The 19,250-nt window shown below is 41.3% G+C and overlaps 1 protein-coding gene across 2 annotated transcripts in view; it reads left to right on the forward strand.

The window, feature by feature from the left end:
* Positions 1-19,250, forward strand: part of CA6 (carbonic anhydrase 6) — a 231,446-nt gene that overhangs the window by 194,478 nt on the left and 17,718 nt on the right. For both annotated transcript variants that reach the window (XM_069241154.1, XM_069241153.1), the window contains exon 4: positions 6-101. In XM_069241154.1, the coding sequence (XP_069097255.1) occupies positions 6-101 (96 nt within the window). The remainder of the gene's footprint in view (positions 1-5; positions 102-19,250) is intronic.

Below are 19,250 nucleotides of genomic sequence, written 5' to 3' on the forward strand. Positions count from 1 at the left end.
CACAGCTGCACATCGTCCATTTTAACTCGGACCTGTATGGGGATGTCAACGAGGCGAAGAACAAGGAGGATGGCCTTGCGGTGCTGGCGTTCCTCTATGTGGTATGTGCGAAGGACTCTCTCCTTCACCCCATATTCATCTTGTTTACCTGTTTTAAGTACACCTCTTTCACCTCCATCCCTTACTTGGTTTACTTTCAGGGTCACACTTCGTTTACCTGTATCCTACAACTCACATAAATGTATCTCCCACTCTTCCTTCACCTGATTTGGGGCCCTCATCCTTTGTTCACATGTACTACTCACACCTGTTTCAGCGAAACTCCACAAACACCTCATTCGCATGTGGTCATCACACCTCAATAACCTGTACCTCTTGCGTCTCATTCCCCGGTGTCCCTACAAGTTTCACCTGTGTCCATCACACCTCGTTTGCCATTACCCATCACGTCTTTGATCAGTATCCATTACCTCATTCACCTGATCCCTCAAACTTCATTCACTAGTTTATTGAGCATCTTTTTCGCTCGTACCCTTTTACTTCTCAGTCTCCTGTATCCTTCACATCCAGTTTGTATTCATCCCACCTGATTTACCTGTAACTCTCATTCCTTGTCCACTTGTCACTTATATCCCTCAAGTCTAGATAACTTGTCTTACACTCATCATTGACTTGTACCCCTCACAACTCTTTTCCCCGTATCTCTCGCACGGTTTCCCTGCATGTCTAACGCCACATTCAGATTCATCCCTCACTCTGTATCCACCTTTCTGTTTCACATATTGTTTACCTATTTCCTTCAGACCTTTCCCCCTGTATTCCTCACACCTCGATCATTTATCTCACACACCTCCTTCACCTATCACCATGATGTTTTGTCTGTCCTCTTTTTCACCTCGTTCGCTTGTCTCACTAATATGTCAATCACTTGCCTCACTCATACCTCATTTTCTTCTCTCTTTCTTCTCACCTGTCTCATTCACACCTCGTTCACCTGCCGCATTCTTTCCATCAGCCCTGTTGATACCTAATGCTATTGTGTGTCTCTTCACAAAACTCCATACCTCACTGTCTCACCTCCCTCTCACTTTACACACCTGTCTCCCTAACAGCATGCCCTCTCTTACTTCACACCTCCCTCCTATCTCCTTCACCTCACTCTCCTTCCTTCAATTACCCCATGCCCCCTATTTTACAGGTCTGTACCAGCTTCGTGACACCCCCTCTCTGATTAGACATTTTAGGGGATCCATGGGAATTGTGGTCATCTATTGGCACCAATGCCCTACTGCATTTAATAACATTGTTGGGTGTGGGGCGGGGCCATAACTCAGGGAGGTGAAGCCACAGTGAGTCAGGTTGCCTCTATTCCCTCTAAACAATTATAATAATGTTGCACATTGCACTCTCTGAGGTTCCGTGTATATGGTGTAAGCCACGCTGGGCGGTAAGATTAGAAGTTTTAAAGAGATATGTAGTGAGAGCCAAATCACAAGCTGCAGTGACATATTCTAGGGCCTATTCACAAACTGCATTTTCAAAAACACATATTTGACAAGTTTGCATTTTTTAATCAAAAGTGATGTATTGAACATATTAAAAGTTATTTAATTATATTTTAATAAATGTCAGACCATGCTATGCCATGCCACTCCATTCCACAGAATGACAGGCAAAATCATACCACACTACAAAAAGACATACCATACCATTGCACACCATACCACACCGTTCCGAACCATATGATACAATACCATACCATACCGTACAATACCATACCATATCATACCATATAATGACAGACCCTACCATACCGTAGCATACTATACCATACCATACAATAAAAGGCCATACATACCATATGATACTATACTATACCACACAATAGCATGCCATGCAGTGCAGGCCATACCATACAGTGCAAACCTTGCCATACCTTACCATATCATAGAGTACCATATCACACCTTACTGTACTATTCTATGAAAGGCCATATCATACTATACTTTGCAAAGATAAGCCGTATTATACCATACTACACAGTGACATGTCATACCATACCACACTATACAGTGACAGGCCATAAAATGCAATGACAGGTCATATTGTAACATGATACAATGACAGACCATAGCACAGCATTTCAGACCATGCTATGCCATGCTATACCACAGAATGACAGGCTAAACCACACCTCACTATACAGTGACATACCACACCATACCATACCCTACCATACCACACGATGACAGACCCCAAACATAACATATCATACTATACTATACCACACAATAGCATGCTATACAGTGCATACCATACCATACAATACAGTGCAGACCTTGCCATACCATAGAGTACCATACCATACCATACTATACTATTCGATGACAGGCCATATCATATTTTACTATGCAATGACAAGCCATACCACACAATATTATACAATGACATGTCATACCATACTGTACCATACCCTGCTATTCAATGACTGGGGCTACCATACTATGGTACAACCCGTACCATAACATACCATACTACACAATGACACTTCATACCATACCATACCATATCATTCTGTACCATACAGTGACAGGCCATACCATCCCATCCTATTCAATGACAGGTAATATCATGTCATACTGTACAAGGACAATTCCATATTATATAATGGTAGGTCGTATCATATCATACCATACCATAGCATGGTATGATATGGTATGTTATGGTATAACAGCTGGTATCACACCATACCATACAAACAATGACAGACCATTTCACACTGTACCATACATTCACAGGCCATACCATGCCATAATTGCAATTACAAGCAATACCATACCATACCATACAATGCATTACAATAATAGGTCATATCATACCATACCATATTTTACCATACCATGCTATACAAAGATAAGTCATATCATACCATCTAATCACAGGCCATTCCATATTATACCATGCCACACCATAAACTACCATACCGTACCGTACCATACCATACCATACCATATCATTCCATACCATATCATTCCATGATAGGCCACATAATACCATACCATACAATGACAGACCATACCAAAATATACATTGACATGCCATACATTACAATCCCACACTATACAATGACAGGTCATACAATACCCTACCACACTATGAAATGGTAAGCCATACCATACCATACCATACAAACAATGACAGACCATACCATAGCATACACAGGCTATACTATCCATAATATAGAGTGACAGACCATGCCATGCAATACAGTGACAGGTCACATCATACCATGCCATAATATACAATGACGGGCTATACCATACCATAGCATACCTTAGCAGTGCATGCCATACCATACCATGCTGTGCCATGCCACACCATTCCATAGAATAGCAGGCCATACATACCACACTATACAATGACAGGCTATACCATACTGTACCATACCGTACCAAACCATACAATGACAGACTATACCGTAACATACCATAGCATACCATACAATGACAGGCCATTCCATAACACATCATACCATATAATACTATATCATACCACACCATAACATACCATACAGTTCAGGCCATACCATAGCATACCATGCTATTCTGTACTATACAATGACAGGCAACATTATACTGTACTATACAATGACAACCCATACCATATAACACGATACTACACATTGACAGTTCATACCATACAGCACCATACCATAATATACTGTACCATACCATACTATTCAATGACAGGTAATACCATACTATACAATGGCAAACCGTACCGTACCTTAGCATAGTGTATAATGACAGGTCACACCATGCCATACCATGCTATACTATGCCATTCCATACTGTACCATACCATGATATGCAATGACAGGCCATACAATACCATACTACACAATGAGATGTCATACCAAATCATACAATACTATACAATGACAGGTTATAACATACCATAACCTACCATAGTGTCACAAGACATACCAAATCAATGCCATGACATGCCATGCCATACCATACCGTGACTTACCATACCACACCATACAATGGTAGGCCATACAATACTCTACCATATTATACAATGACAGACCATACCATACCACACCGTACCATACCATACAAACAATGACTGGCCATACCACACCACACCATAAAATCACAGGCATTACTATACCATAAAATACAATTACAAGCAATACCATACTATACAATGCTACACAGTGACAGGTCATACCATACCATACCATACCACACCTTACCATACTGTACCCTACCATGCTATACAAAGATAGGTCATATCACACCATACCATATAATCACAGGCTATTTCATATTATACCATGCCACACCATACACTACCGTGCCGTACCGTATCATACCATACCATACCAAACCATACTATACCAAACCATATCACACCATACCATGATAGGCCACACAATACCATTCCATACCATACAATGACATACCATACCATACCATAGAATGACATGCCATACATTACAATCCCACACTATACAATGACAGGCCAAACAATACCATACTGGACTATGCAGTGTTAAGCCATACCATACCATACCACATTAACAGTGACAGGCCATACCACAGCATACACAGGCTATACCATAACATACTATAGAGTGACAGGCCATACCCTGCCATACAATGCAATGACAGGTCATATTATATCATGCAAATATAAAGTGGTACACTGTTCCGAATAAGAGGAAAGAAAAGGAGTCCTGAAATTCAGGAGCAATGGTCCTCACACACCTTGGTTGGTGTCATGCTTCATCATCGGACAGCTCCTCGTCAGACCGGCGCTGCAATGTCTGACGGGCACCCCCCGAGGGGGGGCTCTTTGCCGGAGATCTTTTTATATATTCGATGATGCCGTGGGACCTAATATGGATCTGAGAAAAGAACAAATCCACAAGAGAGAGAAAGATAAGGATAAAATTGGCTCAAATCCCTCACTCAATGATTTATTGTTTGCTATTGGGAGATGGTCAAAAATAAAAAAATGTAGGGAGTGGAAACAGAGGTAATGCTCGGACACTCACACAAAACATTTAAGAAACGAGGATAGTGGAAATAATCCACTCCTCATTAGTATGCGGTCGACATGTTTCGCGTCTGTGATGGTCCAACAGGATCCAGCGACGCTTCTTCAGGACCTACTAAATCAAGAAATCACTCTCAAAATATCAATATACCTATACTCCTGCTGACTATTGTACACAGTCAAGGCGTCATCAGTCACTTACTGAGGTCAAGCCGGACTGGCTTCTCTTTCCTACTAGTCACCCTAAATCAGGGGAAAACAAGGGCTCAAATTAGCGCTGTAAAAAATCACTCCATCAATACTAGAGAGTGATAGATTTGTGATGAAGAAAACAAATTGTGACAAACTGTGCAACACTCAGTGACCAGGTGGGTGCAAAGCAAGCCATGCTAATAACACATAAGGAGGCTTACCCTCTTTACTGAAAGAACAGGTTCCATGGGATCACGTTGGCCTCTTGCCTGGCTTACCGAAAATCTGATTGGTAAGAAACAATATATATACAGAATGGGGGACCACATGTTATAGTCCAGCGTTAGTCTAAGGGATCTCCCGCAAAGTAGCTGGGTATCGGTAGACCATAGCGTGGAAACAAAATTCAAAAGTAATACTTCTCAACTGTGTGTAAGTATCTCATAAACACACACAAATAACAATATCCACACAGCAGAAAAAGATAATGCATAGTTTATTACTGGTACGTCACCCTTAGAAACGAATATGAAGTAGGGTGTTCAGTACAACCATATTTAGGTAGAAAAGAAATAAAAAAATGATCGTTTACTCTAATAGGTAATGTGATGTGGCACACATCACAAAGTAATTCGCCCATGCGAGGAAAATGAGGTTACGGCACCGATACATCTAAGAATGGTATACATATTCTGAAATTTACCTCTTACAAGTAAGGCGTCTCATTTGGCCAAAAGTAGGGTACATAACAGAACCGGGTACGAGGAAAACAAATTGCTCATCTTTATATCACTCGCCCTGAAAGAAAACGTCCCATAGACTAGTGGATACAGGCACCGTCTATCAAGATTGAGTACGTCTTCAAAGACACTCGAAAGAATCTATCGAGAGAGGCTGGGTCAGGGCACTTACTTTTCAAGTAGCCGAAGTCCTCCGTAGCACCTACCCTGGGGTTCGCGGTCCCGGATGTGATCGTAGCCCAGGGACCGGCGAGTTTAAATATAACGCGTAAAAGGCGCGTATGTCTTAATTAGGGGAATCAGTATCCTAGCAACCTCCTAGTGAGTTGCAACCATATCTGGAAATAGACGATGGACTATAGAAAACGAGGTGGTGAGAAACCCTCGTTCGTGTCGGCCATCTTAAAATGGTAAATGTCCACTATTAGTGAGCCTAGTCTGCAGTGATTGACCAGACAGAGAACAGGTCATTTAGAAATGCTAATGGTATCGATCGTGGCATTCATCAAATCACACAGTCTGATAATTTTGTACATCGTATGGTGAAAAACGGGGGTGACAAAGTTGAAGACTGACATGAAAGGTGTCGTCATAGGGAATCTATCCAAACAAAAAAGGGTATATATAGGGGGGTTACGTAGTCAGACTGAACATACTGTCTATTTGGATAGGTGGAACCAAGGGATGTCATCATTGAGTCCCTGACGGTGGGTATTCAAACGATACACCCAGCGTTGTTCCAATTCAAAAAGTGAATGTGTGCCTGTCGAGTTACAAGTCTGTAGCACCACCCACCACATGTCATCTGGTGTATGTTTAAGTTCAATGAAATGGATGCTGAGTTTGGTAGTGGCGCGTCCACATCGGATATTACTCCGATGTTCATTTATCCTGATTTTCACAGGTCGTGTAGTCATCCCTACGTATCGTAGCTCACACGGGCAAGTAATCAAATACACACAATTCCGAGTGTTGCAGTTAGTGTGTTTCCTCAATTGCCAAGTGAGGAAGGGTTCAAGGTCTAGAGTGTCTGTACGTTTGGTCAGTGAACAGATGTTGCAATTTCCACACGGAAAATGGCCCACGACTGGGGGAAGGTCCCATAAAGTCCTCTGTCTAGGAGGGGTGATGGTAGGTTTTGGTCGAGTATGTACCAACATGTCTTTAATGTTGGTGGTCCTCTTAAACGCAAACACAGGTTTGGGAATGTCTTCACCACCACTGCAGAGGACTGACCATCTCTTATTGATTATCTTCTTCACCGTATTTGAGAAGGGAGTGAACGTTGATACACAGGTGAGTTTATGGTCTGTGGGTTTTGGAGTCAGTTGTAATAATGACTCTCTATCACTGTACTTAGCTCGTTTATAAGCTGTATTGATAACTCTCTCTGGGTAATGACGGTCATGTAGTTTGATCTGTAGACCAGCAGCTTGGGTGTTATATAGTCGTAAATTGCTGCAGTTCCGTCGAAGGCGTAGGAATTGTCCAAATGGTAAGTTTTGTCTGAGTGCCTTAGGATGGTGACTATCATATAATAGTAGGCTATTCCGATCTGTAGCTTTTTGAAAAGTGCGGGTCTCTAATCGACCTTCCTCAATGCTAATTAGCAAATCTAAAAAAGGGACCTCAGTGGTAGAGACAGAGGAGGTAAATTTGAGGAAAGGATCCAGATTGTTTATCCATGTAGAAAAAGAGTCTACCAAGGCTAAAGGTCCGTGCCAAATGACAAGGATGTCGTCAATGTAGCGACGCCATAGCTGAATATTTGTGAAGAATGGATTAGACTCTGGCAAAATAAAGCGTTTTTCAAAATTGTACATGTACAAGCATGCTAAGCTGGGGGCGAATGTACTACCCATCGAGGTGCCATGAATCTGGTGGAAGAGTTTATCCTCGAACTGGAAAAAATTCTTAGTCAGGGCCAGACTGGCACAGTGCATGATAAAGTGAACCGGTGTCATTGATTCTAGGTTGGTAGATGTAAGGGCTGACTCAACTACATCCAGTGTGGCTGCTTGTGGGATGTTGGTGTATAAAGCCTCAACATCAAGGGTGATCAGGGCATCAACAAACACTGTTGAGTTTATGGTTTTGATCAGGTTGAGGACGTCTTTAGTGTCTCTAAGGTAAGTAGAGGACCGTTGTACAAGAGGTCGTAAAAAGTGGTCACAAAATACAGAAAGTGGTTCAAGAACAGACCCAATGCCAGAGACTATCGGGCGTCCTGGTGGAGGTAGAATACCCTTGTGAATTTTGGGAAGACAATAAAAGTAAGGAATACGGGGATCTTCCGTATTCAAAAAATCCGCTTCTTTTTGTGATATCCAAGTATTGTTAACAGCTTCTTCTAACATGCCCCGTATCTCAGTTTGCAAACAGGCCGTAGGGTCCTGATCAATTTGAGCATAGTAGGTAGCATCGTCAAGGAGGCGAAGACACTCTTGTCTGTACTCCTCTGTGTTCAAAACAACGATGGCGCCTCCCTTGTCTGCTGGTTTAATAGTGATATTAGTTTCAGCTGCCAGAGTTCGAAGTGCCTCATTCTCAATTTTAGACAGGTTAGTAAATCTGTGTTGTGGACGTATATTTAATATGTCGGAGGTGACTGCTTTCTCGAAAGCCAGGACCTCGCAAGGCATTGATGTATGTGGGGGTATGAACTTGGAAGGTTTTCTAAGGCCGGAGTCCTCAGGGGAATCAGTGGTAGGTCTGTCTTTAAAGAAAAATTGCAAGCGTATTTTTCTAAAGAACCGAGAAAGTTCGCATTGTAAGCGAAAAGGATCCTCCTTAGGAGTGGGGACATATCCCAAACCTTTGTTCAGTACCTTAATTTCATCAGAGGACAAAGGCCTAGAGGACAGATTTACCACTAGATCTTTGCTGGAGGGGTTTTGCCCTGGCTCCGTGTGACCATCTGTGGTTCCTCCTGTGACCAATGGACTCGTCTTCCTCTTCCTCGTCTTCTGCCTCTTCCTCTGCCCCTGCCTTGGCCTAAAAAAGGCCCATAAGGTGGCATTGGTCGGGGTTGGTAAAAGGGGAAGGGGTGTTGCCATGCCATCGGGGGACCCTGGTGGTATTGTGGGAAGTTATAATAAGGTTGGGGTCTTTCGTCTTCCGTGCTCCATCCATCAGAGGATGAGCTATGGCTATATTTGCGAGGTTTTCGACCAGATGTAGAGGAATCATCTGATGAAACGGAAGGTATATCACCTGTGTAATCTTCTTTGACATAGGGATAGACCTTCTCTCTATTGAATCTATTAATGTCTTTCTGTAGCTTAGTGATCTTCTGTTGTGTTAGGAACTCTTTGGTATTATTAAGGTCAGCGGTAATTTCTGCTAATCGGCTTTTGAATGCTGTTATGGAGATAGTGGTTTTAAGTGTGTTCTCCATAAAGGTAATCTGTATGGATAAGGATTCCGCTAATCGTCTGGAAGTATTGATGATAAGGACCAGCCAGTCCCGGGTGCACTTCCATGCAATCTGGGCCCAGTCCTTCCTAAAGGCCAGGTCTTGTAGAAAGATCCTGGGCATATTGGACACAAGTAGTCCATTAGGGGCTATATTAGCCCTGAGGTATTCGGTCATAATAGTCCCATGGAGGACTGTTTTAACCAAGTCACGTTTGAGTGAGGACAGTTTATCCCATTCCTCTTTGGTGGGGCCAGATGGTCCCGCACCATCATTAGTCAGAATGGAGGGAGTCTGCAAAATAGCTGACACTATATCTTCATCAAAGCTGAGACCTTGAAAATTATCCATGTTAGAAATCTCAGTGAAATTCTCAAATATACCCCACAGCGAAACCGCTGTACTAAATACTTCAAAACACAAGGGGGGGGAAAAAAAAAAAGGAGAATTGGGCGGTCCAGTGTACGTTCTCCCAATAGTATGCAAATATAAAGTGGTACACTGTTCCGAATAAGAGGAAAGAAAAGGAGTCCTGAAATTCAGGAGCAATGGTCCTCACACACCTTGGTTGGTGTCATGCTTCATCATCGGACAGCTCCTCGTCAGACCGGCGCTGCAATGTCTGACGGGCACCCCCGAGGGGGGGCTCTTTGCCGGAGATCTTTTTATATATTCGATGATGCCGTGGGACCTAATATGGATCTGAGAAAAGAACAAATCCACAAGAGAGAGAAAGATAAGGATAAAATTGGCTCAAATCCCTCACTCAACGATTTATTGTTTGCTATTGGGAGATGGTCAAAAATAAAAAAATGTAGGGAGTGGAAACAGAGGTAATGCTCGGACACTCACACAAAACATTTAAGAAACGAGGATAGTGGAAATAATCCACTCCTCATTAGTATGCGGTCGACATGTTTCGCGTCTGTGATGGTCCAACAGGATCCAGCGACGCTTCTTCAGGACCTACTAAATCAAGAAATCACTCTCAAAATATCAATATACCTATACTCCTGCTGACTATTGTACACAGTCAAGGCGTCATCAGTCACTTACTGAGGTCAAGCCGGACTGGCTTCTCTTTCCTACTAGTCACCCTAAATCAGGGGAAAACAAGGGCTCAAATTAGCGCTGTAAAAAATCACTCCATCAATACTAGAGAGTGATAGATTTGTGATGAAGAAAACAAATTGTGACAAACTGTGCAACACTCAGTGACCAGGTGGGTGCAAAGCAAGCCATGCTAATAACACATAAGGAGGCTTACCCTCTTTACTGAAAGAACAGGTTCCATGGGATCACGTTGGCCTCTTGCCTGGCTTACCGAAAATCTGATTGGTAAGAAACAATATATATACAGAATGGGGGACCACATGTTATAGTCCAGCGTTAGTCTAAGGGATCTCCCGCAAAGTAGCTGGGTATCGGTAGACCATAGCGTGGAAACAAAATTCAAAAGTAATACTTCTCAACTGTGTGTAAGTATCTCATAAACACACACAAATAACAATATCCACACAGCAGAAAAAGATAATGCATAGTTTATTACTGGTACGTCACCCTTAGAAACGAATATGAAGTAGGGTGTTCAGTACAACCATATTTAGGTAGAAAAGAAATAAAAAAATGATTGTTTACTCTAATAGGTAATGTGATGTGGCACACATCACAAAGTAATTCGCCCATGCGAGGAAAATGAGGTTACGGCACCGATACATCTAAGAATGGTATACATATTCTGAAATTTACCTCTTACAAGTAAGGCGTCTCATTTGGCCAAAAGTAGGGTACTTACTATTCGTTTTCTATAGTCCATCGTCTATTTCCAGATATGGTTGCAACTCACTAGGAGGTTGCTAGGATACTGATTCCCCTAATTAAGACATACGCGCGCCTTTTACGCGTTATATTTAAACTCGCCGGTCCCTGGGCTACGATCACATCCGGGACCGCGAACCCCAGGGTAGGTGCTACGGAGGACTTCGGCTACTTGAAAAGTAAGTGCCCTGACCCAGCCTCTCTCGATAGATTCTTTCGAGTGTCTTTGAAGACGTACTCAATCTTGATAGATGGTGCCTGTATCCACTAGTCTATGGGACGTTTTCTTTCAGGGCGAGTGATATAAAGATGAGCAATTTGTTTTCCTCGTACCCGGTTCTGTTATGTACCCTACTTTTGGCCAAATGAGACGCCTTACTTGTAAGAGGTAAATTTCAGAATATGTATACCATTCTTAGATGTATCGGTGCCGTAACCTCATTTTCCTCGCATGGGCGAATTACTTTGTGATGTGTGCCACATCACATTACCTATTAGAGTAAACGATCATTTTTTTATTTCTTTTCTACCTAAATATGGTTGTACTGAACACCCTACTTCATATTCGTTTCTAAGGGTGACGTACCAGTAATAAACTATGCATTATCTTTTTCTGCTGTGTGGATATTGTTATTTGTGTGTGTTTATGAGATACTTACACACAGTTGAGAAGTATTACTTTTGAATTTTGTTTCCACGCTATGGTCTACCGATACCCAGCTACTTTGCGGGAGATCCCTTAGACTAACGCTGGACTATAACATGTGGTCCCCCATTCTGTATATATATTGTTTCTTACCAATCAGATTTTCGGTAAGCCAGGCAAGAGGCCAACGTGATCCCATGGAACCTGTTCTTTCAGTAAAGAGGGTAAGCCTCCTTATGTGTTATTAGCATGGCTTGCTTTGCACCCACCTGGTCACTGAGTGTTGCACAGTTTGTCACAATTTGTTTTCTTCATCACAAATCTATCACTCTCTAGTATTGATGGAGTGATTTTTTACAGCGCTAATTTGAGCCCTTGTTTTCCCCTGATTTAGGGTGACTAGTAGGAAAGAGAAGCCAGTCCGGCTTGACCTCAGTAAGTGACTGATGACGCCTTGACTGTGTACAATAGTCAGCAGGAGTATAGGTATATTGATATTTTGAGAGTGATTTCTTGATTTAGTAGGTCCTGAAGAAGCGTCGCTGGATCCTGTTGGACCATCACAGACGCGAAACATGTCGACCGCATACTAATGAGGAGTGGATTATTTCCACTATCCTCGTTTCTTAAATGTTTTGTGTGAGTGTCCGAGCATTACCTCTGTTTCCACTCCCTACATTTTTTTATTTTTGACCATCTCCCAATAGCAAACAATAAATCATTGAGTGAGGGATTTGAGCCAATTTTATCCTTATCTTTCTCTCTCTTGTGGATTTGTTCTTTTCTCAGATCCATATTAGGTCCCACGGCATCATCGAATATATAAAAAGATCTCCGGCAAAGAGCCCCCCCTCGGGGGTGCCCGTCAGACATTGCAGCGCCGGTCTGACGAGGAGCTGTCCGATGATGAAGCATGACACCAACCAAGGTGTGTGAGGACCATTGCTCCTGAATTTCAGGACTCCTTTTCTTTCCTCTTATTCGGAACAGTGTACCACTTTATATTTGCATACTATTGGGAGAACGTACACTGGACCGCCCAATTCTCCTTTTTTTTCCCCCCCCTTGTGTTTTGACATATTATATCATGCCATAATATACAATGACAGGGCATACTGTAGCATAGCAGTGCATGCCATACCATACCGTGCTATGCCATGCCATAGAATAACAGGCCTTACCATACCACACTATACAACGACAGACCATACCATAATGTACTGTACAGTGCCGTACCATACAATGACAGACCATACCATACCATACCATACCATACAATAACAGGCCATACCATACCATATCATACCATATAATGACATATCATACTACACCATTCCATACCATATAGTGCAGGCCATACCATAGCATACCATGCCATTTTGTACTATACGACAGTCCACATATTACCACACAATACCATACATTGATAGGTCATACCATACCACAATATACTATACTGTACCATATCCTACTATTCAATGACAGGTCATACCATATTGTACAATGACAAGCTGGACCATACCATCCAAACTATAAAGACGGGTCACACCATACTATACCATACCATACCATACTGTATGATACAGTCAGATGCCAGACCATACCATACCATATACTACCCTGCCATACCAAACCATACCATGACAGGACATATCATGCCATACTATACAAGGACAAGTTATACCATACCATACAATACTATGCAATGAAAGGTTGTACCAAACCATACCATTGTATGCCAAACCTTACTGTACTATACCATGCAATGCAATGACATGCTATACAATACAATAATATACAATGGGAAGCTATTCTGTACCATACAATACTATACAAAGACAGGTTACAACATACCATACCTTTCCATTCCGTACCATACTGTTACAGGGCATAGCAAGGGCCCAGGTCTAGCTCCAGGCTCAAACCAGGTGGTTGGAGACTGCATTGTGTGAGGGCAGGCACAGCCCTTTCGGGTGTAAGTGTTGGCTCCTCCCTCCCCACACTAGCCCAGGAAACTCATCAGGATATGCAGGCTACATCTCAGCTCCTTTTGTATCACTGTCTACAGGGAATTCACAACAGCCCCACTGTCATTCTGACCCAGAGGTGTAATACACAAGCAGGCAGAGGCACAGAATAGTTTAAGCAAGAAAATGCCCACTTTCAAAAAGTGGCATTTCAAACAGTTTAAAAACCAACCTTACAAAAATATGTGTTTTTAAATTGTGAGTTCAGAGATCCAAACTCCACATCTATATCTGCTCCCAAAGAGAAACTGTACTTAAAAGTTATTTAAAGGCAGCCCCCATGTTAACCTATGAGAGAGATAGGCCTTGCAACAGTGAAAACCGAATTTGGCAGTATTTCACTGTTAGGACATGTAAAACACCCCAGTACATGTCCTACCTTCTAAATACACTGCGCCTTGCCCATGGGGCTACCTAGGGCCTACCTTGGGGTTGCCTTACGTGTAGTAAAAGGAAGGTTCGGGCCTGGCAAGTGGGTACACTTGCCAGGTCGAATTGGCAGTTTAGAGCTGCATACACAGACACTGCAGTGGCAGGTCTGAGACATGTTCACAGGGCTACTCATGTAGGTGGCACAATAGGTGCTGTAGGCCCACTAATAGCATTTGATTTACAGGCCCTGCGCACCTCTAGTGCACTTTACTAGGGGCTTACCAGTAAATCAAATATGCCAATCATGGATCACCAATACAATTTACATAGGGAGGACTTGCACTTTGGCACGGATCTGCAGTGGTTAAGTGCGCAGAGACAAAAAAACAGCAAAAACAACTCAGAAAAAATAGGAGGAAGAATGCAAAAAGTTTGGGGATAACCCTGCAAAAAGGGCCATTTCCAACAATGCCATACTATATAACGACAGGCCATATCATACTACACCATGCCATGCCTTACCATACCATACCACAGAATGACAGACTATACCATGCCACACTATACAATGACAGACCATACCATACTATGAAGCATCAGGCCATATCATACCATACCATATCATACCATACCATGACAGATCATACCATGCCAAGACACAACAGGCCATAACATACTATACCATACCGTACATACCATACCATACCATACAATGTTAGACTATACCATACCTTACGTTACCATACCATACGACAGGCCAAATCTTACCATATCATACTATATAATGCCATTTCATATCACACCATACTATACATACAGTGCTGCCCATACCATACAGCGACAGACCATACCATACGATGCCATGCGATTCTATACTATACAATGTCAGGCCATATTATACTATTGTATACAACGACAAGCCATACCATACCACACACTACTATACAATGAAGAGTCATACCATACCACATTTTACTGTATCATACTGTATCATACTATACTATTCAATGACAGGCCATACCATACTATAAAATGACAAGCTGTACCATACTATACAATAACGGGTCATACCATACTGTACGATAAAGTCACAGGCCATACCATACCTTACTATGCAATGACAGGCCATACCATTCAAGGACCAGCCATACCATACAATCCTATACAATTACAGGTCATACCATACCATACCATACCATGCCATACTATAACCTACCCTACCATACCATACCATACCATACCATACTATACTATACCATACTGTACCTTACCATGCTGTGTGATGACAGGCCACACCATATCATACTATACAATGAGAATACCACACAATACTATACAATGGCATGTTATACCATACCATACCATTCAATTTCATACCATACCATACCTTACCTTACCATAGCGTCAAAGGCCATACCATGCCAAGACATGCCATGTCATACCATACAATGACAGACCATACCATACAATGACAGGCCATACCATTCCCGACCATATCATAGATTGATAAGCCATACATTACAGTCACACACAATACAATGGCAGTTCATACCCCACCATACCACACTGTGCAATGGCATGCCGTCCCGTAGCATACCATATATGCCATACTATACCATACCATAGCATAACATACCAACAATGACAGGCCATATTACACCATACCATACAATCATAGGTGATACCATTCAATAATATACAATGATGAGGCATACCATACTATACAACACCATACAATGACAGGTCATACGTACTATACCATAATGTAACATACCAGGCCATACCCTGCTATACCATACTATGTAATGGCAAGCCATACCCTACCATACCACACAGTGACAGGCCATACCACACCATACCATACTATACAGTGACAAGTCATAACATGCCATGCCATACAATACAATGACAGGTCATATCACAACATGCCATACTATATAATGACAGGCCATACCATGCTGCACCATCCATATCATACCATAGTATACCACAGTATGACAGACCATACCATACCACACTATATAATGGCAGACCATACCATACTACACTATACAATGAAAGATTATTCAATACCATATCATGATGGGTGATACCATACCATACCATACCAGACCGTACTGTACTGTACCAAACGATACCATACCATACATACCATAATATACAATGACAGACCATACCATACCAAACCATGACAGACCATACCATACCATTCCATACTATACCAAACAATGCCATACCATACCATACCATACCATACCATACTTCTCATGGTATACAATGGCAGCCTGTACCCATACTAGAAAATGGCAAGCCATACCTTACCATACCCTAGTTTACCATAACATACCATACTATACAATGACATGTCATACCATATGATACTGTACCATACCATATAATACCATACTTTACTGTATCATTCCCTACTACACAATGATAGAACATACCTTGCAATACATACAGTGACAGGATTTACCATACCCTACAATACTATGCCAGACCATACAATATCATACCTTACTATGCCATACAATAAAAGTCCATCTCATACTATACATGACAGACACTATCATATTATACAATAACAGGATATAGAGATACCGTACCACACCATGCCATACAGCCCATACCATACTATGATATTTAATGACTAGTTATACCATACCGTACAACATAATGACAGGCCATACCCTACCATACCACACTATGTAATAACAAGCTGTACAATATCATACCATAAACTGTACCATATTATTCAATGACAGGCCATATCATACCATAGTACACTAGAGAGCAAAACTAGCCCAACCATATCTTACCTATAATACCATACAAATCCATACCATGCCATACCATATGACGACAGGCCATGCTATCCCATACCATTCAATGATAGGCCATGCCATTCCATACCATACGGTACTGTACTGTACCATATTGTACCATACCATACCATACCATACATAACCTGACAGGTTGTAACAGACTATACCATAATATCAAAATATAAAATGACAGGCCATACCAAAACATACCATATCATACAGTGACAAGACGTACCATACAATACCATACCATACCTTGCCATATGATGACAGGCTATAACATACACACTATACAATGACAGGGCATAACATACCGTAGCATACCATCATACTATACCATACCATATTATACAGTGACAGGTCATTCCATACCATACCACACTTACAGTGGCAAGCCATACCATACAATAAAGTGATATACCATACCATAACATATCATACCATACCACCAGGCTATACAATGACAGGACATACTGTACCACATCATACTGTACAATGACAGACCATATCATACCATTTTATATCATACCAAAACAGGTCATAACATACCACACTATACAATGACAGACCATACTATGCCATACTGTACCGTATCATACCATCCTGTACTATTGCATGCCATACCACACTGTACTGTACAATGGCTTGCCATACCATGCTATACACTGACAGACCATACCATGCTATACACTGACATGCCATACCATTCCATATCATATACCTATCTTACCATACCATACAATGATAGGCCATACCATACCCTATCATACCATGACAAAACATAAAAAATCATACCATACTATAGAATGACAGGCCATGCCATACCATACCATATCATGCAATGACAGACCATACCATATCAAATAGTAGCATACCATACCATACCATACCATATAATGGCAGGCCATAACATACTATAGAATGACAGGCTATTCTATACCATGCCATACCATACCATTGGTTTTGCCTGGGTTTATTTTCAGTAGTAACTTACACTTGTGGGTTACACTCCACCCCCTTTTCCAAAGGGTGGGGACATGTAAATTATAGTTTTTAAGTAAGTTTGTACTCAGATTGTGTGAATACCCAGAAGCAGTAAAGCTATTTCAAAATGTAAGAGTAAATTAAATGTGAAAATGTACTTCCAAGTCTACGTTACATTTGTGAATAGCCCCAAATCTCTGTAACCATGCCATAGGCATATGTGCTCACGCCTTTTCTTCTACAAAGCCACTTCATGATAGCTTTAGTTACGCTTTCCTATGGTGATAGGTTTAAATTCATCCATTGCTGTGTAGTGATAAAGTTTTAAAAGCATTTTCCAGTAACATGGTTTATTGTGGCATATTTAGTTTTTTCAGCACACCATATATATCTACCATGACAGTGACAATAAATGTTTTCAACATGTCATAAGTATATATGCCATGACAATGAAAATAAATGTTTTCAACATGACATACACATATATGCCATGACAGTGAAAATAAATGTGGTCAAAGAACACGTTTCCTGGAGAAACTGTGCAAATACGTACACATTCATACATTCATTGTTACAGTCCAAAGGTCAAATAAATGTTTATTGCCACAGTACAGTAAATGTTAATTGCATCACAGATAGCTTTTAATACAGGAAAACATCTGCCCAAATAGCCAGGGAGGCTCTTCAGTGTGATTTTATCCGACTGCACAAATGGAACCCCTTACCACCTGGTTTTTGTTAAATGCCTTTTTTTTAACAAATAAATATGAAAACATTCCGTTGCATAAACTGCATATTTAGGATCACATTTCCATAAGAAATTGATTTTTTTTGGTTTGTTTTTAACTGTGGGCTTGTTTGACAAATCTTTATGAAACTTTCTACAAAAAAGGATGAGCCAATTTAACTCAGCAAACCCATGTTTTTTCCATAGGAGAATTGAACAGCAATACTGCAAAAACGGTTTAATAGACTTACTCCAATTTTGACAGTAAGCTAGACCTTGGTCTAGTAAGCTTTCTTTTTGTGATTTGGTGTAAATCTGTTCAGACGTTTCTTAGCAATTAAAGTTTGGAATGTATGTATACATAACAAAGCAGTGCTTTAGTGGAGGATATTATGGATCCCCACAGGTCTGCAGTGGGTGGGTGGGTCTCTTTGTCC

Source organism: Pleurodeles waltl, chromosome 6 (genome assembly GCF_031143425.1).
Source record: "Pleurodeles waltl isolate 20211129_DDA chromosome 6, aPleWal1.hap1.20221129, whole genome shotgun sequence".
Classification (NCBI taxonomy): domain Eukaryota; kingdom Metazoa; phylum Chordata; class Amphibia; order Caudata; family Salamandridae; genus Pleurodeles; species Pleurodeles waltl.